Source organism: Notothenia rossii (assembly GCF_949606895.1).
Source record: "Notothenia rossii genome assembly, contig: scaffold_476, whole genome shotgun sequence".
Classification (NCBI taxonomy): Eukaryota; Metazoa; Chordata; class Actinopteri; order Perciformes; family Nototheniidae; genus Notothenia; species Notothenia rossii.
In genome coordinates this window covers 1-24,000 of record NW_027639709.1, presented here as the reverse complement: position 1 = coordinate 24,000, position 24,000 = coordinate 1, and the positions used below count along the sequence as shown (strand labels likewise).

The 24,000-nt window shown below is 44.3% G+C and overlaps 1 protein-coding gene across 1 annotated transcript; it reads left to right on the top strand.

Annotated features, from left to right (window-relative positions):
• Nucleotides 1-51: 51 nt before the first annotated feature.
• Nucleotides 52-22,697, top strand: LOC307027507 (unconventional myosin-Ie-like). Its single transcript, XM_079695772.1, has 17 exons — nt 52-313; nt 1,682-1,819; nt 1,980-2,069; nt 2,179-2,273; nt 5,422-5,509; nt 6,728-6,817; nt 6,922-7,053; nt 8,120-8,254; nt 8,798-8,930; nt 10,314-10,510; nt 16,025-16,105; nt 16,251-16,337; nt 16,458-16,544; nt 18,479-18,646; nt 19,543-19,628; nt 21,010-21,091; nt 22,458-22,697. The coding sequence occupies exons 1-17, from the start codon at nt 311-313 to the stop codon at nt 22,680-22,682; spliced, it is 1,917 nt and encodes a 638-aa protein (XP_079551898.1). The 5' UTR covers nt 52-310; the 3' UTR covers nt 22,683-22,697.
• Nucleotides 22,698-24,000: the final 1,303 nt, after the last annotated feature.

Here is a 24,000-nt window from a genome sequence, read left to right as displayed (position 1 = left end):
TGAGCAAGAGGACGAGCACTACATTACCCAGAGTTCCACTCGGCACAAGGAGCCGCAAGAGAAGGGGGCGGGGCCTCACCTGCCCACACCTGCAGAGATTGAGACGCTGGAGAAGAAACGGGGTTAGAAATGTTCCCGAGACTTCAGTCCTGCTGTTAGACCCGGATCCCGTCCGGACCGAGCCCCCGGGATCAGACCCCCCCCCCCCCCACCCGGGATCACACCTGCACCTGGACCCGGTCCCGACCCGGACCTACCTGAGTCCCGAAGCCTCACCTTTTACCTGAAGATCCGGAAGTGAGCCGCAGACATGGTGAGCTAACTTTCCTAACTCTGAGCCATAAAGCAGGAGAAAGTCTTGGTCCCGGTCTAAATATCCTGGTCCCGATGTGGGTCCTGGTCTGAGTCCTGGTCCCGGTTTATTTACTGGTCCTGGTCTATAGACTGGTCCTTGTTTATATACTGGTCCCGGTTTATATACTGGTCCTGGTTTATAGACTGGTCCTGGTCCTGGTTTATATACTGGTCCCGGTTTATATACTGGTCCTGGTTTATATACTGGTCCTGGTTTATATACTGGTCCTGGTTTATGTACTGGTCCTGGTTTATATACTCGTCCTGGTTTATGTACTGGTCCCGGTTTATAGCCTACTGGTCCCGGTCTGAGTCCCGGTCTGAGTCCTGGTCCCGGTCCTGCAGGATCTCATTGAATCTTTCTGATCAGTTTAATTGATGACTCTGCACTTTTTAACTTCACATGTGATTTTATAATAAAAGAATTGCAATAATTACATTTATATAAATGCAAATAAATATAAAATGTATTTGGATAAATTAATGAAAAATAAAATACATTGTAAACCTGAATAATTATATAACTTAAATTAAATAAGGACTTTAAAAAATAACTAACACGGTATAAAGACAAATGATCTGATTGGAGGAAAAGTATATATAAATCATATTATTATTTATATTCAATTAAATGAAGTGAGATACTTTAATAAAGAGGAGGGGGCGGCAGCAGAGTGAAGTCTCTATTAAGAAATATAAAGAATAACAGCTGAAACATTTAAAATGTTTAATTTAAGTTCAGCATGTAAACACTGTACACACACACACACACACACACACACACACACACACACACACACACACACACACACACACACACACACACACACACACACACACACACACACACACACACACACACACACACACACACACACACACACACACACACACACACACACAGTGGGCGGTGGCGGCCGTCAGCAAACCGAGCCGCCCCTCAGCAGCCCTTGACGACCGGTCGTTCTGTGATTCTACAGATGGCCAGTCCGCCCCTACTCTCACTCACTCACTCACACTGCATGTCGGTGCTCGCCGCTGCTCAACAAGATCCTACAGGACAGAAGGAATGCTGGGAAACACACACACACACACACACACACACACACACACACACACACACACACACACACACACACACACACACACACACACACACACACACACACACACACACACACACACACACACACACACACACACACTGTTTCTCAGTATTGATGTAAATGGATCCTGAATCAGTAAATACAGTATTAAACACAGAGACCACTGATAGGATCCCACAGCTGTCTGTTATCACCTCAGTGTGTTTATGTCCCGCCCCCAGGGCAGCAAGGAGCGCTACCATTGGCTGGCGCAGAACGTGAAGGTGAGCGGCGTGGACGACATGGTTCTGCTGTCGAAGATCAGCGAGGACGCTATCACAGAGAACCTGAAGAAGAGATACAACGACGACTACATCTTCGTATCCTCACACACACACACACACACACACACACACACACACACACACACACACACACACACACACACACACACACACACACACACACACACACACAAACTGTCACACTCAAACACACATGGTTCTGTTCTGGTTCTGCTCCTTGACCCGGTTCCTGCAGACGTACATCGGGGCGGTTCTGATCTCCGTGAATCCATTCAAACAGCTGCCGTACTTCACTGACAGAGAAGTGGAGCTCTACCAGGGAGCGGTGAGACACACACACACACACACACACACACACACACACACACACACACACACACACACACACACACACACACACACACACACACACACTAACATGTCCCCCCGTACAGGCTCAGTATGAAAACCCCCCCCACATCTACGCCCTGGCTGACACCATGTACCGGAACATGATGATCGACAGCGAGAACCAGTGTGTCATCATCAGGTGGGCGGGGCTTAACTCACACCTGGGCGGGGTCTTTATTCTGTAACTAACCAATCACTGTGGCCCCTGGGGGTCAGGTGCTTCCAGTTTAGAGTATTACACTGACACACTGCAGTAAAAGTACCTCAGATGTGTACATTTACACTACCTGTAGAGTTTACCTGTAGTGTTTACCTGTAGAGTTTACCTGTAGAGTTTACCTGTAGTTTACCTGTAGAGTTTACCTGTGAGTTTACCTGTAGAGTTTACCTGTAGTGTTTACCTGTAGAGTTTACCTGAAGAGTTTACCTGTATAGTTTACCTGTAGAGTTTACCTGTAGTGTTTACCTGTGAGTTTACCTGTAGAGTTTACCTGAAGAGTTTACCTGTGAGTTTACCTGTAGAGTTTACCTGTAGAGTTTACCTGTAGTGTTTACCTGTAGAGTTTACCTGTAGAGTTTACCTGTAGAGTTTACCTGTAGAGTTTACCTGTAGAGTTTACCTGTGAGTTTACCTGTAGAGTTTACCTGTAGAGTTTACCTGTAGAGTTTACCTGTAGTGTTTACCTGTAGAGTTTACCTGTAGAGTTTACCTGTAGTGTTTACCTGTAGAGTTTACCTGTGAGTTTACCTGTAGAGTTTACCTGTAGAGTTTACCTGTGAGTTTACCTGTAGAGTTTACCTGTAGAGTTTACCTGTAGTGTTTACCTGTAGAGTTTACCTGTAGTGTTTACCTGTAGTGTTTACCTGTAGAGTTTACCTGTAGAGTTTACCTGTAGAGTTTACCTGAAGAGTTTACCTGTAGAGTTTACCTGTAGAGTTTACCTGTAGAGTTTACCTGTAGTGTTTACCTGTAGAGTTTACCTGTAGAGTTTACCTGTAGTGTTTACCTGTAGTGTTTACCTGTAGAGTTTACCTGTAGAGTTTACCTGTAGTGTTTACCTGTAGAGTTTACCTGTAGTGTTTACCTGTAGAGTTTACCTGTAGAGTTTACCTGTAGTGTTTACCTGTAGTGTTTACCTGTAGAGTTTACCTGTAGAGTTTACCTGTAGTGTTTACCTGTAGAGTTTACCTGTAGTGTTTACCTGTAGAGTTTACCTGTAGAGTTTACCTGTAGAGTTTACCTGTAGTGTTTACCTGTAGAGTTTACCTGTAGAGTTTACCTGTAGAGTTTACCTGAAGAGTTTACCTGTAGAGTTTACCTGTAAAGTTTACCTGTAGAGTTTACCTGAAGAGTTTACCTGAAGAGTTTACCTGTAGAGTTTACCTGTAGAGTTTACCTGTAGAGTTTACCTGAAGAGTTTACCTGTAGAGTTTACCTGTAGAGTTTACCTGTAGAGTTTACCTGTAGAGTTTACCTGAAGAGTTTACCTGTAGTGTTTACCTGTAGAGTTTACCTGTAGTGTTTACCTGTAGAGTTTACCTGTAGAGTTTACCTGTGAGTTTACCTGTAGAGTTTACCTGTGAGTTTACCTGTGAGTTTACCTGTAGAGTTTACCTGTAGAGTTTACCTGTGAGTTTACCTGAAGAGTTTACCTGTAGAGTTTACCTGAAGAGTTTACCTGTAGAGTTTACCTGTAGAGTTTACCTGTGAGTTTACCTGTAGAGTTTACCTGAAGAGTTTACCTGAAGAGTTTACCTGTAGTGTTTACCTGTAGAGTTTACCTGTGAGTTTACCTGAAGAGTTTACCTGTAGAGTTTACCTGAAGAGTTTACCTGTAGAGTTTACCTGTAGAGTTTACCTGTAGAGTTTACCTGTGAGTTTACCTGTAGAGTTTACCTGAAGAGTTTACCTGTGAGTTTACCTGTAGTGTTTACCTGTAGAGTTTACCTGTAGAGTTTACCTGTAGAGTTTACCTGAAGTTTACCTGTAGAGTTTACCTGTAGAGTTTACCTGTAGAGTTTACCTGAAGTTTACCTGTAGTGTTTACCTGTAGAGTTTACCTGTAGAGTTTACCTGAAGAGTTTACCTGTAGAGTTTACCTGTAGAGTTTACCTGTAGTGTTTACCTGTAGAGTTTACCTGTAGAGTTTACCTGAAGAGTTTACCTGTAGAGTTTACCTGTAGAGTTTACCTGTAGAGTTTACCTGTGAGTTTACCTGTAGAGTTTACCTGAAGAGTTTACCTGTGAGTTTACCTGTAGTGTTTACCTGTAGAGTTTACCTGAAGAGTTTACCTGTAGAGTTTACCTGTAGAGTTTACCTGTGAGTTTACCTGTAGTGTTTACCTGTAGAGTTTACCTGAAGAGTTTACCTGTAGAGTTTACCTGTAGTGTTTACCTGTAGTGTTTACCTGTAGAGTTTACCTGAAGAGTTTACCTGTAGAGTTTACCTGTAGAGTTTACCTGAAGAGTTTACCTGTAGAGTTTACCTGTAGAGTTTACCTGTAGTGTTTACCTGTAGAGTTTACCTGTGAGTTTACCTGAAGAGTTTACCTGTAGAGTTTACCTGAAGAGTTTACCTGTAGAGTTTACCGGTAGTGTTTACCTGTAGAGTTTACCTGTAGAGTTTACCTGTGAGTTTACCTGTAGAGTTTACCTGTAGAGTTTACCTGTAGAGTTTACCTGTGAGTTTACCTGTAGAGTTTACCTGTAGAGTTTACCTGTAGAGTTTACCTGTAGAGTTTACCTGAAGAGTTTACCTGTGAGTTTACCTGTAGAGTTTACCTGTAGAGTTTACCTGTAGAGTTTACCTGTAGAGTTTACCTGTGAGTTTACCTGTAGAGTTTACCTGTAGAGTTTACCTGTAGTGTTTACCTGTAGAGTTTACCTGAAGAGTTTACCTGTAGAGTTTACCTGTAGAGTTTACCTGAAGAGTTTACCTGTAGAGTTTACCTGTAGAGTTTACCTGTAGAGTTTACCTGTAGTGTTTACCTGTAGAGTTTACCTGAAGAGTTTACCTGTAGAGTTTACCTGTAGAGTTTACCTGTAGTGTTTACCTGTAGAGTTTACCTGTAGAGTTTACCTGTAGAGTTTACCTGAAGAGTTTACCTGTAGAGTTTACCTGTAGAGTTTACCTGTAGAGTTTACCTGAAGAGTTTACCTGTAGAGTTTACCTGAAGAGTTTACCTGTAGAGTTTACCTGTAAGGCGTCAACCAATCAGCTCTCTGTCTCACACCTGCTGGAGGTAAACCACTCTGATGCTGTTTCCTGTTTCCTGTTTCCTGTCAGCGGGGAGAGCGGAGCGGGGAAAACTGTGGCGGCTAAATACATCATGAGCTACGTCTCCAAGGTGTCTGGAGGAGGAGACAAAGTCCAGGTCAGTACCTCATCTGAACCAGAACCAGAACCTGAATCTGAACCAGAACCTGAATCTGAACCAGAACCAGAACCTGAACCTGAATCTGAACCCAGTGGCGGCGCCAGAGATCTTCTTTTGGGGGTGCTGTGGGGCGCTACAGCTGAATGTTCTACTGCAACACTACACACACACACACACGCACGCACGCACGCACACACACGCGCGCACACACAAACTGCAGCATGTGTGCACCCGTGACTGTTTCAATGAAGGCCAACATATATAAAGTGTGCAAATGTATTTTTCCTATCCATGTGATCATGTTTTAAGTGGGGGGTGGACCTATCATCCTCTAGGGCAGGGATGGGAAAATGGCGGCCCCCACCACCTCTTTTTGCGGCCCTCAGATTAATTTATAAACAACGTAATTAATAATAAAAATAAATTATTATTATTATTGTAGTACTGATACCGTCCACTAGACTCCTAGTTATGTCACAAGCTATGTATTGTGTTTGTTTCCCGGGGAAACCCTCACGAGAAACACGGCTGTTGTTTTGTCTGCTGTGACTTTAAGTTGCCTCTTGTAATTATGCCTTAGCTTAAACGTTGTTTTTATCATCTGAATTTGGCGAAACAAGTTTAATAATCTTAAAACCAAGACTTTGTTTATTTGAAATCAGATGAAAACAAACTGTCATGGACCCTGCCGTGTTATCTATGATTACTACGCTTTACATTCATAATGTCAGCGGAGGGAGGGGGAGTGGTGTGAGGAACAGCAGAGAGCTGACAGGTGTCTGTGTGGACCCTCCCCTTATTGTGCGTCAGCAGAGGCTACGAGTGTTTTAGGTTCAAGTTAGACTAATGTCTGGGTAATGTTCATGACTTCATGTGTAAGTCATCTTAATGGTTAATCTCAATGCACACACATTTTCCGTGCTTTCCAATAGTTTAACATGGTTTTATTCCACTGTTTAATAACCTGTTCAATACAAACATGCCACTTGTACAAATGAAATAACATTTCTGTGAACTGATATTTGTTCAGTGAGCTGATTAGAGGATGTTCCCTTTGATTGTAAAATGTCAATGAAGATGTCAGACTTAGTATATTTGTTAATAATTACATACAACACATGGAATTGTTGTGTGTGTGTGTTCCAAGTGAATCTGCAGCCCCCTGGTGGCCAGTACAGGGAGCTGCTGCTGAAGTGTGTGTGTGTGTGTGTGTAGCATGTGAAAGACATCATCCTGCAGTCTAACCCCCTGCTGGAGGCTTTTGGTAACGCCAAGACCGTCCGCAACAACAACTCCAGCAGATTTGTGAGTATCTGCACATTCATATATATATATTCATATACAGTTTAATACTGCGTCAATACTCCTGTTGTGTACTTCTAACACGTGTACACGCTCCCCCTGTGTAGGGGAAGTACTTTGAGATCCAGTTCAGCAGGGGGGGGGCTCCTGATGGAGGGAAGATCTCCAACTTCCTGCTGGAGAAAACTCGGGTCGTCTCGCAGAACCCCGGAGAGAGAAGTTTCCACATCTACTACCAGGTACTTATACACAAATATACATACACTACTACCAGGTACTTATACACAAATATACATACACTACTATCCGGTACTAATACAATACCCCCATGTTTCACAGTAGGTGTTCTTTGGATGCAACTCAGCATTCTTTCTCCTCCAAACACGTCTAGTTGAGTTTTTACCAAAAAGTTCTATTTTGGTTTCATCTGACCACATGACATTCTCCCAATCCTCTTCTGGATCATCTAAATGCTCTCTAGCAAACTTCAGACGGGCCTGGACATGTCCTGGCTTAAGCAGGGGGACACGTCTGGCACTGCAGGATTTGAGTCCCTGGCGGCGTAGTGTGTTACTGATGGTAGCCTTTGTTACTTTGGTCCCAGCTCTCTGCAGGTCATGGACTAGGTCCCCCCGTGTGGTTCTGGGATCTTTGCTCAGCGTTCTTGTTTCTCATCTTGACCCCATGGGGTGAGATCTTGCGTGGAGTCCCAGATGGAGGGAGATTATCAGTGGTCTTGTTTGTCTTCCATTTTCTAATAATTGCTCCCACAGTTGATTTCTTCACACCAAGCTGCTTACCTATTGCAGATTCAGTCTTCCCAGCCTGGTGCAGGTCTACAATTTAGTTTCTGGTGTCCTTTGACAGCTCTCTGGTCTTGGCCATAGTGGAGTTTGGAGTGTGACTGTTTGAGGTTGTGGACAGGTGTCTTTTATTCTGATAACGAGTTCAAACAGGTTCCATTAATACAGTTAACAAGTGGAGGACAGAGGAGGCTCTGAAAGAAGAAGTTACAGGTCTTTGAGAGCCAGACATCTTGTTTGTTTGTAGGTGACCAGATACTTATTTTACAGAGGAATTTACCAATTAATTCATTGAAAATCAGACAATGTGATTTCCTGGATTCTTTCCCCCCATTCTGTCTCTCATAGTTGAGGTGTACCTAGGATGAACATTACAGACCTCTCATCTTTCTAAGTGGGAGAACTTGCACAATTGCTGGCTGACTAAATACTTTTTCCCCCACAGTGTGTGTATATACTCTGTGTGACCTCTAGTTGACCTCTGTGTGACCTCTGTCCTCAGCTGTTGGGGGGGGCGACCTCGGAGCAGAGGGAGAACCTGGGGGTCACGACCCCTGACTATTACTACTACCTGAACCAATCAGGAACCTACACCGTGGAGGACATCAACGACAAGAAGGAGTTCACAGACACCATGGTCTGTACCTTTCTGTCTGTCTGTCTCTGTCTGTACCTGTCTGTCTGTCTCTGTCTTTCTGTACCTGTCTGTCTGTCTCTGTCTGTACCTGTCTGTCTGTCTCTGTCTGTACCTGTCTGTCTCTGTCTTTCTGTACCTGTCTGTCTGTCTCTGTCTGTACCTGTCTGTCTCTGTCTTTCTGTACCTGTCTGTCTGTCTCTGTCTGTACCTGTCTGTCTGTCTCTGTCTGTACCTGTCTGTCTGTCTGTCTGTCTCTGTCTTTCTGTACCTGTGTGTCTGTCTCTATCTGTCTCTGTCTGTCTGTCTGTCTGTCTGTCTCTATCTGTCTCTGTCTGTCTGTACCTGTCTGTCCGTGGTCCTGCAGGAGGCCATGTCAGTGGTGGGATGTGAACCTGTCCGTCTCTCTGTAACCTGTCTGTCTCTCTGCAACCTGTCTGTCTCTCTGCAACCTGTCTGTCTCTCTGTAACCTGTCTGTCTCTCTGTAACCTGTCTGTCTCTCTGTAACCTGTCTGTCTCTCTGTAACCTGTCTGTCTCCCTGCAGGAGGCCATGTCAGTTGTCGGTCTGTCCTCTGAGGACCAGGACTCTGTCCTCCAGCTGGTTGCAGCTATTCTTCATTTGGGGAACATCAGCTTCAGAGAAGAGAACAACTACGCAGTGGTGGAGAGCCAGGACTGTGAGACCCTACTATATATATACATACATATATATATGTATATATATATATATATATGTATATATATATATATATATACATATATATATATATACATATATATGTATATATATATGTATATATATATATATATATATATATATATATACACACTATACTACGCAGTGGTGGAGAGCCAGGACTGAGATACTAGATATACTATATACACACTACGCTATGGGCCTGCCTGTCCCTCTCTGTCTGTCCCTGTCAGTTCTGGCGTTCCCGTCCTTCCTGCTGGGTGTCCCTCTCTGTCTGTCCCTGTCAGTTCTGGCGTTCCCGTCCTTCCTGTTAGGCGTCCCTCAGGACGGTCTGTCCCTCTCTGCCTGTCCCTGTCAGTTCTGGCATTCCCGTCCTTCCTGTTGGGCGTCCCTCAGGACGGTCTGTAACTCTGTCTGTCCCTGTCAGTTCTGGCGTTCCCGTCCTTCCTGTTGGGCGTCCCTCAGGACGGTCTGTAACTCTCCGTCTTTCCCTGTCAGTTCTGGTGTTCCCATCCTTCCTGCTGGGCGTCCCTCAGGACGGTCTGTAACTCTGTCTGTAACTCTCTGTCTGTCCCTGTCAGTTCTGGCGTTCCCGTCCTTCCTGTTGGGCGTCCCTCAGGACGGTCTGTAACTCTGTCTGTAACTCTCTGTCTTTCCCTGTCAGTTCTGGCGTTCCCGTCCTTCCTGCTGGGTGTCCCTCTCTGTCTGTCCCTGTCAGTTCTGGCGTTCCCGTCCTTCCTGTTAGGCGTCCCTCAGGACGGTCTGTCCCTCTCTGCCTGTCCCTGTCAGTTCTGGCATTCCCGTCCTTCCTGTTGGGCGTCCCTCAGGACGGTCTGTAACTCTGTCTGTCCCTGTCAGTTCTGGCGTTCCCGTCCTTCCTGTTGGGCGTCCCTCAGGACGGTCTGTAACTCTCCGTCTTTCCCTGTCAGTTCTGGTGTTCCCATCCTTCCTGCTGGGCGTCCCTCAGGACGGTCTGTAACTCTGTCTGTAACTCTCTGTCTGTCCCTGTCAGTTCTGGCGTTCCCGTCCTTCCTGTTGGGCGTCCCTCAGGACGGTCTGTAACTCTCTCTCTGTCCCTGTCAGTTCTGGCGTTCCCGTCCTTCCTGCTGGGCGTCCCTCAGGACGGTCTGTAACTCTCTGTCTGTCCCTGTCAGTTCTGGCGTTCCCGTCCTTCCTGCTGGGCGTCCCTCTTGACGGTCTGTAACTCTGTCTGTCCCTGTCAGTTCTGGCGTTCCCGTCTTTCCTGCTGGGCGTCCCTCAGGACGGTCTGTAACTCTGTCTGTCCCTGTCAGTTCTGGCATTCCCGTCTTTCCTGTTGGGCGTCCCTCAGGACGGTCTGTAACTCTCTGTCTGTCCCTGTCAGTTCTGGCGTTCCCGTCCTTCCTGCTGGGCATCCCCCAGGACGGTCTCTGCAGTAAACTCACCAGCAGGATGATGGACAGTAAGTGGGGCGGAAAGACGGAGTCCATCGCCGTGACGATGAGCACGGAGCAGGCCTGCTTCTCCAGAGACGCTCTGTCCAAAGCTGTGTACACACGGCTGTTCGACTACCTGGTGGACGTGAGTACTCTATATACTTTTGAGAAAAAAGTCAACATTTTGAGAACAATTTCAAAATATGAGATGAGTCAGACATTTTTGAAAAAAGTCAGAATGTTGCGATTTTGAGAAAAAGTCAGAATTTTGATAATCAAGTCACAATTCGGGCATTTTTTGAATAATTTAAAACATTTAAAATCTTGAGGAAAAAGTCAAAAAAAAATTCAAAAAAAGTCTGAATTTTGAGATCTTTTAGAAAAAAGTCAGAATTTGGAGTAAAAGGGAAACATTTTGAAAAAAATTGTGATTATGAGAATCAAGCCAGAATTTGGGCATTTTGTGAAAAATTCTAAATTTAAAAATTGCGGGAAAAGTCAGATTTTTCCTGAAAAAAGTCAGAATTTTAAGAACAAATTCTAAATATGAGAAAATTCAGAATTGTAATGGAGACGTTTTTTGTTTGCATGTTTGACCTGTGTTTACTCTGTGTTAGTCTAGTCTCTGTGTTAGTCTAGTCTCTGTGTTAGTCTAGTCTCTGTGTTAGTCTAGTCTCTGTGTTGGTCTTTACTCTCTGTTAGTCTAGTCTCTGTGTTAGTCTAGTCTCTGTGTTAGTCTAGTCTCTGTGTTAGTCTAGTCTCTGTGTTAGTCTAGTCTCTGTGTTAGTCTAGTCTCTGTGTTAGTCTAGTCTCTGTGTTAGTCTAGTCTCTGTGTTAGTCTAGTCTCTGTGTTAGTCTAGTCTCTGTGTTAGTCTAGTCTCTGTGTTAGTCTAGTCTCTGTGTTAGTCTAGTCTCTGTGTTAGTCTAGTCTCTGTGTTAGTCTAGTCTCTGTGTTGGTCTAGTCTCTGTGTTAGTCTAGTCTCTGTGTTGGTCTTTACTCTGTGTTAGTCTAGTCTCTGTGTTAGTCTAGTCTCCGTGTTAGTCTAGTCTCTGTGTTGGTCTTTACTCTCTGTTAGTCTAGTCTCTGTGTTAGTCTAGTCTCTGTGTTAGTCTCTGTGTTAGTCTAGTCTCTGTGTTGGTCTTTACTCTGTGTTAGTCTAGTCTCTCTGTTAGTCTAGTCTCTGTGTTAGTCTAGTCTCTGTGTTGGTCTTTACTCTCTGTTAGTCTAGTCTCTGTGTTAGTCTAGTCTCTGTGTTAGTCTCTGTGTTAGTCTAGTCTCTGTGTTGGTCTAGTCTCTGTGTTAGTCTAGTCTCTGTGTTGGTCTTTACTCTGTGTTAGTCTAGTCTCTGTGTTAGTCTAGTCTCTGTGTTAGTCTAGTCTCTGTGTTGGTCTAGTCTCTGTGTTAGTCTAGTCTCTGTGTTGGTCTTTACTCTCTGTTAGTCTAGTCTCTGTGTTAGTCTAGTCTCTGTGTTGGTCTCTGTGTTAGTCTCTGTGTTAGTCTAGTCTCTGTGTTGGTCTAGTCTCTGTGTTAGTCTAGTCTCTGTGTTGGTCTAGTCTCTGTGTTAGTCTCTGTGTTGGTCTTTACTCTGTGTTAGTCTAGTCTCTGTGTTAATCTAGTCTCTGTGTTAGTCTAGTCTCTGTGTTAGTCTAGTCTCTGTGTTAGTCTAGTCTCTGTGTTAGTCTAGTCTCTGTGTTGGTCTTTACTCTGTGTTAGTCTAGTCTCTGTGTTAGTCTAGTCTCTGTGTTGGTCTTTACTCTGTGTTAGTCTAGTCTCTGTGTTAGTCTAGTCTCTGTGTTGGTCTAGTCTCTGTGTTAGTCTAGTCTCTGTGTTAGTCTAGTCTCTGTGTTGGTCTAGTCTCTGTGTTAGTCTAGTCTCTGTGTTAGTCTAGTCTCTGTGTTGGTCTTTACTCTGTGTTAGTCTAGTCTCTGTGTTAGTCTAGTCTCTGTGTTAGTCTAGTCTCTGTGTTAGTCTAGTCTCTGTGTTGGTCTTTACTCTGTGTTAGTCTAGTCTCTGTGTTAGTCTAGTCTCTGTGTTAGTCTAGTCTCTGTGTTGGTCTTTACTCTGTGTTAGTCTAGTCTCTGTGTTAGTCTAGTCTCTGTGTTGGTCTTTACTCTGTGTTAGTCTAGTCTCTGTGTTAGTCTAGTCTCTGTGTTAGTCTAGTCTCTGTGTTAGTCTCTGTGTTGGTCTTTACTCTGTGTTTGTCTAGTCTCTGTGTTAGTCTCTATGTTTGTCTAGTCTCTGTGTTAGTCTCTGTGTTGGTCTTTACTCTGTGTTAGTCTAGTCCGGGGGTCGGCAACCCCTGGCACGCGGCACCATAACCAGTGGCACACTAGGAATAAGTGGAATAAGTGTGCAAAATATTTAAATTGTATTTTCGGATCCTGAACGAGACCGCCGCCAGAGCGCGTCTCCCCGTTACCGGCAGAAGGAAGCCATGCACGCAACGCAGCCCCGCTCTCTTTATCTCCAGGTGACTTTCTGCCGCTTTCCTCCGTGGTGCAGTGCTGATCGTTTCACCACGGAGGAATAAAGCACTTCACTAATTGCAGTACCCATAAGGAGCTGTACAAATGCCGCAGTTTATGCGTGGCTGTGTATTTAGTTGAAAGCCCGGTAGCGATCTGCTCATCTCTCATCGAAATAATATGCTACAAAGGGGCGGACTGGCCATCTGTGTGTTGAACTTTCCTGTCGGCTCCCAGACCGTAGTCGAGCAGGGCAGAAGCAACAAGCTTCAGGTTCAATAACCCACTTTAGCTTAAATGACTGGAGAGAGGCGAGCTCTTCTTGGGAGGCCGTTGCATTAATTTAGCTGTTCTTCTGTTTCACAAAATACATCACAGACCTCTGTTTTTCCGATTCCTCGTTTCACTTCCATGAGCCTAATATCCTAACATGTGTGTTCTGGAGAATCACAGAACGGACGATCGTCCTTATTATTATGCCGTTTAAACCAATTATTTAAATGTGTTTGTTAAATTCGGCATCATGTAAGTTGCGCCGACAGGTCCACACACTGCTTCCCCGCCCTCCTGCTGATAGTTCACGAGCGTCCAGCACCTCAAGCCCCCCCCCCCCCCCCCCCCCCCGTTGATAATTCTCGATCGTTGACACCTATGGTTGGCACGCTGATAACAATTCTTTTTTAAAATGGCACTTCATATCAAAAAGGTTGCCGACCCCTGGTCTAGTCTCTGTGTTGGTCTTTACTCTGTGTTAGTCTAGTCTCTGTGTTGGTCTTTACTCTGTGTTAGTCTAGTCTCTGTGTTAGTCTAGTCTCTGTGTTAGTCTCTGTGTTGGTCTTTACTCTGTGTTAGTCTAGTCTCTGTGTTAGTCTAGTCTCTGTGTTAGTCTCTGTGTTGGTCTTTACTCTGTGTTAGTCTAGTCTCTGTGTTAGTCTAGTCTCTGTGTTAGTCTAGTCTCTGTGTTGGTCTAGTCTCTGTGTTGGTCTTTACTCTGTGTTAGTCTAGTCTCTGTGTTAGTCTCTGTGTTAGTCTCTGTGTTAGTCTAGTCTCTGTGTTAGTCTAGTCTCTGTGTTGGTCTTTACTCTGTGTTAGTCTAGTCTCTGTGTTAGTCTAGTCTCTGTGTTGGTCTTTACTCTGTGTTAGTCTAGTCTCTGTGTTAGTCTAGTCTCTGTGTTAGTCTCTGTGTTGGTCTTTACTCTGTGTTAGTCTAGTCTCTGTGTTAGTCTAGTCTCTGTGTTAGTCTCTGTGTTAGTCTAGTCTCTGTGTTAGTCTCTGTGTTAGTCTCTGTGTTAGTCTAGTCTCTGTGTTGGTCTTTACTCTGTGTTAGTCTAGTCTCTGTGTTAGTCTAGTCTCTGTGTTAGTCTCTGTGTTGGTCTTTACTCTGTGTTAGTCTAGTCTCTGTGTTAGTCTAGTCTCTGTGTTAGTCTCTGTGTTAGTCTAGTCTCTGTGTTAGTCTCTGTGTTGGTCTCTGTGTTAGTCTAGTCTCTGTGTTAGTCTAGTCTCTGTGTTAGTCTCTGTGTTAGTCTAGTCTCTGTGTTAGTCTCTGTGTTGGTCTCTGTGTTAGTCTAGTCTCTGTGTTAGTCTAGTCTCTGTGTTAGTCTCTGTGTTGGTCTCTGTGTTAGTCTAGTCTCTGTGTTAGTCTAGTCTCTGTGTTAGTCTCTGTGTTAGTCTCTGTGTTAGTCTCTGTGTTAGTCTCTGTGTTGGTCTTTACTCTGTCTTAGTCTCTGTGTTGGTCTTTACTCTGTGTTAGTCTCTGTGTTAGTCTCTGTGTTAGTCTCTGTGTTAGTCTCTGTGTTAGTCTCTGTGTTAGTCTCTGTGTTGGTCTTTACTCTGTGTAGTCTCTGTGTTAGTCTCTGTGTTAGTCTCTGTGTTAGTCTCTGTGTTAGTCTCTGTGTTGGTCTTTACTCTGTGTTAGTCTAGTCTCTGTGTTAGTCTAGTCTCTGTGTTAGTCTCTGTGTTGGTCTTTACTCTGTGTTAGTCTAGTCTCTGTGTTAGTCTAGTCTCTGTGTTAGTCTCTGTGTTAGTCTAGTCTCTGTGTTAGTCTCTGTGTTGGTCTCTGTGTTAGTCTAGTCTCTGTGTTAGTCTAGTCTCTGTGTTAGTCTCTGTGTTAGTCTAGTCTCTGTGTTAGTCTCTGTGTTGGTCTCTGTGTTAGTCTAGTCTCTGTGTTAGTCTAGTCTCTGTGTTAGTCTAGTCTCTGTGTTAGTCTCTGTGTTAGTCTCTGTGTTAGTCTCTGTGTTAGTCTCTGTGTTAGTCTCTGTGTTGGTCTTTACTCTGTGTTAGTCTCTGTGTTAGTCTCTGTGTTAGTCTCTGTGTTGGTCTCTGTGTTGGTCTTTACTCTGTGTTAGTCTCTGTGTTGGTCTCTGTGTTGGTCTTTACTCTGTGTTAGTCTCTGTGTTAGTCTCTGTGTTGGTCTTTACTCTGTGTTAGTCTCTGTGTTGGTCTTTACTCTGTGTTAGTCTCTGTGTTAGTCTCTGTGTTAGTCTCTGTGTTAGTCTCTTTGTTAGTCTCTGTGTTGGTCTTTACTCTGTGTTAGTCTCTGTGTTAGTCTCTGTGTTAGTCTCTGTGTTGGTCTCTGTGTTGGTCTTTACTCTGTGTTAGTCTCTGTGTTGGTCTCTGTGTTGGTCTTTACTCTGTGTTAGTCTCTGTGTTAGTCTCTGTGTTGGTCTTTACTCTGTGTTAGTCTCTGTGTTAGTCTCTGTGTTGGTCTTTACTCTGTGTTAGTCTCTGTGTTAGTCTCTGTGTTGGTCTTTACTCTGTGTTAGTCTCTGTGTTAGTCTCTGTGTTGGTCTTTACTCTGTGTTAGTCTAGTCTCTGTGTTGGTCTTTACTCTGTGTTAGTCTCTGTGTTAGTCTCTGTGTTAGTCTCTGTGTTGGTCTTTACTCTGTGTTAGTCTCTGTGTTAGTCTCTGTGTTAGTCTCTGTGTTAGTCTCTGTGTTAGTCTCTGTGTTGGTCTTTACTCTGTGTTAGTCTCTGTGTTAGTCTCTGTGTTGGTCTTTACTCTGTGTTAGTCTCTGTGTTAGTCTCTGTGTTGGTCTTTACTCTGTGTTAGTCTAGTCTCTGTGTTGGTCTTTACTCTGTGTTAGTCTAGTCTCTGTGTTAGTCTCTGTGTTAGTCTCTGTGTTAGTCTCTGTGTTAGTCTAGTCTCTGTGTTGGTCTTTACTCTGTGTTGATATGTTATGGTCTTTATTGGCAGTGCATCAATAAAGCAATACAGAAGGATCAGGAGGAGTTCAACATCGGAGTCCTCGACATCTACGGCTTCGAGATCTTCCAGGTAGAAACATGGTCCCATGACTCTAAAGGTTTGAGCTGATTGGTGTTCATACAGATGGAACTACCAGGGTCACCACGATGCCTTCATGAACCCTGTGTTAAATACCAAATGTGGACCTTATTGAAATCATCTCTCTCTCTTCCAGAGAAACGGCTTCGAGCAGTTCTGCATCAACTTTGTGAACGAGAAGCTGCAGCAGATCTTCATCGAGCTCACGCTGAAGGCAGAGCAGGCAAGACTCGTAGCACTACCTTATCATAGCGTGAACAGACAACATTAGACCATTAGCATATCATCGCAGTGTTGACATTACCTCAGATGTTCGGGAGGTAACCCCTGCCTCTTTCTGCAGGAGGAGTATGTGCAGGAGGGGATCCAATGGACGCCCATCGAGTATTTCAACAACAAAGTGGTCTGTGACCTCATCGAGTCCAAACTGGTGAGTCTGTTCTTCACCACGTAGAAAACATGTTCTCACCATCACACACACACACACACACACACACACACACACACACACACACACACACACACACACACACACACACACACTGTTATTTGTATATATTGATTGATGTGCTTTTATTTATGTCTTAATGTGTGCATATGTAGAAATATGTCTGTTGATTATTTATATATATATATATATACAGTGGGGCAAAAAAGTATTTAGTCAGCCACCAATTGTGCAAGTTCTCCCACTTAAAAGATGAGAGGCCTTTAATTGTCATCCTAGGTAAACCTCAACTATGAAAGACAGAATGGGGGGAAAGAATCCAGGAAATCACATTGTAGGATTTTTAATGAATTAATTGGTAAAATAAGTATTTGGTCACCTACAAACAAACAAGATTTCTGTCTCTCACAGACCTGTAACTTCTTCTTTAAGAGCCTCCTCTGTCCTCCACTTGTTAACTGTATTAATGGAACCTGTTTGAACTCGTTATCAGTATAAAAGACACCTGTCCACAACCTCAAACAGTCACACTCCAAACTCCACTATGGCCAAGACCAGAGAGCTGTCAAAGGACACCAGGAACTAAATGGTAGACCTGCACCAGGCTGGGAAGACTGAATCTGCAATAGGTAAGCAGCTTGGTGTGAAGAAATCAACTGTGGGAGCAATTATTAGAAAATGGAAGACATACAAGACCACTGATAATCTCCCTCCATCTGGGGCTCCACGCAAGGTCTCACCCCGTGGGGTCAAGATGAGAAACAAGAACGGTGAGCAAAGATCCCCAGAACCACACGGGGGGACCTAGTCCATGACCTGCAGAGAGCTGGGACCAAAGTAACAAAGGCTACCATCAGTAACACACTACGCCGCCAGGGACTCAGATCCTGCAGTGCCAGACGTGTCCCCCTGCTTAAGCCAGGACATGTCCAGGCCCGTCTGAAGTTTGCTAGAGAGCATTTAGATGACCCAGAAGAGGATTGGGAGAATGTCATATGGTCAGATGAAACCAAAATAGAACTTTTTGGTAAAAACTCAACTAGACGTGTTTGGAGGAGAAAGAATGCTGAGTTGCATCCAAAGAACACCTACTGTGAAACATGGGGGGGGGGGACATCATGCTTTGGGGCTGTGTTTCTGCAAAGGGACCAGGACCACTGATCCGTGTAAAGGAAAGAATGAATGGGGCCATGTATCGTGAGATTTTGAGTGACAACCTCCTTCCATCAGCGAGGGCATTGAAGATGAAACGTGGCTGGGTCTTTCAGCATGACAATGATCCCAAACACAACCGCCCGGGCAACGAAGGAGTGGCTTCGTAAGAAGCATCTCAAGGTCCTGGAGTGGCCTAGCCAGTCTCCAGATCTCAACCCCATAGAAAATCTTTGGAGGGAGTTGAAAGTCTGTGTTGCCTAGCGACAGCCCAAACACATCACTGCTCTAGAGGAGATCTGCATGGAGGAATGGGCCAAAATACCAGCAACAGTGAAAACCTTGTGAAGACTTACAGAAAGCGTTTGACCTCTGTCATTGCCAACAAAGGGTAAATAACAAAGTATTGAGATGAACTTTTGTTCTTGACCAAATACTTATTTTCCATCATTTGCAAATAAATTCTTTAAAAATCCTACAATGTGATTTCCTGGATTCTTTCCCCCATTCTGTCTCTCATAGTTGAGGTATACCTAGGATGAACATTACAGGCCTCTCATCTTTTTAAGTGGGAGAACTTGCTCAATTGGTGGCTGACTAAATACTTTTTTTGCCCCACTGTATATATATATATATATATATATATTTGGGATTGTCGGAAACAGTATTTCGATCTCTCTCTCTGTACACACAAAGATTGACAATAAAGTTGACTTTACTTTTTGACTTCTAACATCTACTGCATGGATACACGTGTTTCCCAGAACCCCCCTGGGCTGATGAGCATCCTGGACGACGTGTGTGCGACGATGCACGCTAAAAGCGAGGGCGCGGACCAGACGCTGCTGCAGAAGCTGCAGGGTCAGGTGGGCTCGCACGAGCACTTCAGCAGCTGGAACAAGGGCTTCATCGTGCACCACTACGCCGGGAAGGTAACCGCTAACACCTGAACGCACCGCTAACACCTGAACGCACCGCACACTGCTAACACCTGAACACACCGCTAACACCTGAACGCACCCCTAACACCTGAACTCACCGCTAACCCCCTGAACGCACCGCTAGCACCTGAACACAACCGCACACCGCTAACACCTGAACACACCGCTAACACCTGAACGCACCGCTAGCACCTGAACACACCGCTAACACCTGAACTACCGCTAACACTTGAACACACCGCTAACCACCTGAACACACCGCTAACCACCTGAACACACCGCTAACCACCCCTGAACGCACCGCTAACACCTGTAACACCTGAACACACGCACACCGCTAACACCTGAACACACCGCTAACACCTGAACACACCGCTAACACCTGAACGCACCGCTAACACCTGAACACACCGCTAACCACCTGAACGCACCGCTAGCACCTGAACACACCGCTAACACTGAAAGCACCGCACACCGCTAACACCTGAAAGCACCGCCACACCGCTAACACCTGAACGCACCGCACACCGCTAACACCTGAACACACCGCTAACACCTGAACGCACCGCACACCACTAACACCTGAACACACCGCTAGCACCTGAACGCACCGCTAGCACCTGAACGCACCGCTAGTACCTGAACGCACTGCTAACACCTGAACGCACCGCTAACACCTGAACGCACCGCTAACACCTGAACGCACCGCTAACACCTGAACGCACCGCTAACACCTGAACGCAACGCTAACACCTGAGCGCACCGCACGCCGCTAACACCTGAACACACCGCTAACACCTGAACGCACCGCTAACACCTGAACACACCGCTAACACCTGAACGCACCGCTAACACCTCAGTCTGTCTGTCTGTCTGTCTGTCTGCAGGTGTCCTATGATGTCAGTGGTTTCTGTGAGAGGAACAGAGACGTGTTGTTTAATGACATCATCGAGCTGATGCAGAGCAGCGAGTTGTAAGTACTACACACAGAGCAGCAGGATGTCGTATTCCTGTGTTGGTCCCTGAAGGCAGCATCTCCCTGATCCAATAGGATTCCTCCGTGTGATTTGGGATTATGTCAGAAAATAATCTCTGTGTCAAACAAACGTTTAGTTCAGCGGGATAATCTCCACATATTGATGACGTTTAGTCGTCTCATTTAGACTCTTGTTAGCGACCTCAGTTTTAAACTCACCAGTGACGTATTAACTGACGTATTAACTGACGTATTAACTGACGTATTAACTGACGTATTAACTGACGTATTTACTGACGTATTTACTGACGTATTTACTGACGTATTAACTGACGTATTTACTGACGTATTAACTGACGTATTAACTGACGTATTTACTGACGTATTTACTGACGTATTAACTGACGTATTAACTGACGTATTTACTGACGTATTTACTGACGTATTAACTGACGTATTTACTGACGTATTTACTGACGTATTTACTGACGTATTTACTGACGTATTTACTGACGTATTTACTGACGTATTTACTGACGTATTAACTGACGTATTTACTGACGTATTTACTGACGTATTAACTGACGTATTAACTGACGTATTAACTGACGTATTTACTGACGTATTTACTGACGTATTAACTGACGTATTAACTGACGTATTAACTGACGTATTTACTGACGTATTAACTGACGTATTAACTGACGTATTAACTGACGTATTAACTGACGTATTTACTGACGTATTAACTGACGTATTAACTGACGTATTTACTGACGTATTTACTGACGTATTTACTGACGTATTAACTGACGTATTAACTGACGTATTAACTGACGTATTAACTGACGTATTTACTGACGTATTTACTGACGTATTTACTGACGTATTAACTGACGTATTAACTGACGTATTTACTGACGTATTAACTGACGTATTTACTGACGTATTTACTGACGTATTAACTGACGTATTTACTGACGTATTTACTGACGTATTAACTGACGTATTTACTGACGTATTAACTGACGTATTAACTGACGTATTAACTGACGTATTAACTGACGTATTTACTGACGTATTTACTGACGTATTTACTGACGTATTAACTGACGTATTTACTGACTTATTTACTGACGTATTAACTGACGTATTAACTGACGTATTAACTGACGTATTAACTGACGTATTTACTGACGTATTTACTGACGTATTAACTGACGTATTTACTGACGTATTTACTGACGTATTAACTGACGTATTTACTGATGTATTCTACGTGGCATGCCTGCCTCAGACTTGTACAGTGTTTATTTGTGTGTGTGTGTGTGTGTGTGTGTTGAACATTGATCACTGTCTATGGTGTGTTTGTGGTCAGTCCGTTCGTCAGAGCTCTGTTTCCTGAGAACCTGGACGCAGAGAAGAGGGGGCGACCGAGCACTGCCAGCACTAAGATCAAGGTGAGAGAGGCTGTGGGCCCCCCCGCAGGTTCAGAGAGAGCATGTCATGTTTTTCACTTTTTTGATTCCCAGTTCCACCACATCCTCGCTGAAGCAGGTTATCAAGTGTTCAGGATCCCCAGAGCCTTATCTAGAGGGCGCTGCTGGTAGTACAGGCTGTGCTACAGAGTGTCTCTGCCTGGGTGTGTAGCATCAACTCTTGGTTGGAGTGTCACGTTTAAAGGTCCTCTATTATGCAAAACCCACTTCTTTGTGTCTCTTATACATAAACATGAGTCCCCTCTGTGTTCAGAGACTCTGAAACAGAAACAAAGACCCTCTCTCTCTTTGTCTGAAAATCAGCTGATCTGACTTGGTTACTTTGTGATGTCACAATGTTTTTTTGGGTTGTGTAACCATTAGCCAATCACCAACCAAGGTAACCCCCCCCCCCCCCCCCCCCCCCATTATCACCTGAATCTCCTCCTAGAGCACCATTGTATAGGTATATGTTCCAGTAATCCAAAATTCACAGGTAGGTGCTCTTTGCTTCTTTCTCCTTCTCTCACACACACAATCACCAGCAGCTTCAGTCGGCTATAACGTGTCTCATAATCACAAACGGCTGCGGTCGTCTATGCCGTCAATTCCACACGGCTGGTTCAAATAAATGATATAATAGCACTAGCAACAAAGGATTATAATATTCAAATATATCAAACTATACATTTGATATCCCAGTTCACCTCCTGCCATGCCGTGGTGCCTTGAGCAAGGCACCGGACACCCCCCTTCCCCCCTCACTCCCATTGCTCCCCGGGCGCTGTACAATAGCTGCCCACTGCTCCTATTACTGGACTCCTGGTGCTAGACTCCTGGTGCTAGACTCCTGGTGCTAGACTCCTGGTGCTAGACTCCTGGTGCTAGACTCCTGGTTCTAGACTCCTGGTGCTAGACTCCTGGTGCTAGACTCCTGGTGCTAGACTCCTGGTGCTAGACTCCTGGTGCTAGACTCCTGGGTCTAGACTCCTGGTGCTAGACTCCTGGTGCTAGACTCCTGGTTCTAGACTCCTGGTACTAGACTCCTGGTTCTAGACTCCTGGTACTAGACTCCTGGTGCTAGACTCCTGGTGCTAGACTCCTGGTTCTAGACTCCTGGTACTAGGATGGGTTAAAAGCAGAGAACACATTTCACTGTGTGTTTTGTGTGCTCTGCATGTGTGACCATTAAAGAGGGTTTCATCCCTCCCAATTCTTCTATATATTGTGCATATTGCACATAGTTGGTATTTAGCATCAAGGAGGTGTTATAGTCTGTGTTGTTGTGTGTGTGGTGATTAAATACAAACTCCCCCCCCCCCCCCCTCCCTTTCTCTCTCTGTTCTAGCAACAAGCCAACAGTCTGGTGCAGACCCTGATGAAATGCACCCCCCACTACATCCGCTGCATCAAACCCAACGAGACGAAGCGTCCCCGGGACTGGGAGGAGAACCGGGTCCACCACCAGGTGGAGTACCTGGGCTTGCGGGAGAACATCCGGGTCCGCCGCGCCGGCTACGCCTACAGACGCGTCTTCAACAAATTCTTGCACAGGTCAGAGGTCACGCAGTAACCTGAGTGTAGTCCTAACCTGCTGCTCTCTATGCTCCTCAGTCCAGGTCATTAGTCAAGTTACCTTCGAAAACTGGTTTCTGTTTCAAAGCTACATCTTTGGTAAATAAACCTGATTCTGATGGTTCAGACAGAATCTCAATCACCAGCTCTGGTCCACATACAGAGGCATTGTGGGTACTGTAGTTCCTGTATGTTTTGACACGCCCCTGATCTAACCAAGCCCCCAGGAAGTGCTCCGGACTCTGAGGAAAATATTCCTAGTGGCCAAACGGCAGTACTACACCTTCCGTATCAGTCCGTGACGTCACCCGGCCCAGAAGTACTTTTCCCATTGACTTGACCAAAGTTTTTAAAAACTAGATAAACTACCCGATATGAACTATTTTATAAACCTTATCAGAATCATTGGGTCCTAAGATTTGTAAAATGCACTAAAAGCTGAATCCAGATTTATTTTTCAAATTAATCTGTACATTTATTTTCAATCTAATATTTAATATTCCATTCCTCACATACTTATGTATATATAATATCCTGCTTTATATTTTGTTACTGTACATTTCTAATTCAACATGTATATTTTCTACTTATTTTTTTAATGCTATTTTATTTCTATTGAGATGTTTACATTTTTATGCTGCTGCAACGCAAACATTTCACAAATTGGGATCAATAAAGTATTTCTTATCTTATCTGATAATGATCCACATATCCCCGACGTGATGACCTCTCGGCTCACTCAGCTCCAGATCGTTTGTTTCTCCTGCGTCTAATAGAACAATGAGAAGTGGATGGACTGAGACTTGTTTTGTGGACTATGAGCAGGAGTGGGAAGTAGTGGAGTACAAATACTTTGTTGCTGTACTTAAGTACATGTTTCTCGTATCAGTACTTTACTCCACTACTTCTTTTTCTGACTACGTTTTACTTTGAGTTCTTACATGTTGAACACAAATACCTGTACTTTCTACTTCTTACATGTTGAACTCAAATACCTGTACTTTCTACTTCTTACATGTTGAACACAAATACCTGTACTTTCTACTTCTTACATGTTGAACACAAATACCTGTACTTTCTACTTCTTACATTTTATACACAAATACCTGTACTTTCTACTTCTTACATTTTATACACAAATACCTGTACTTTCTACTTCTTACATGTTGAACTCAAATACTTGTACTTTCTACTTCTTACATGTTGAACACAAATACCTGTACTTTCTACTTCTTACATGTTGAACACAAATACCTGTACTTTCTACTTCTTACATGTTGAACTCAAATACCTGTACTTTCTACTTCTTACATGTT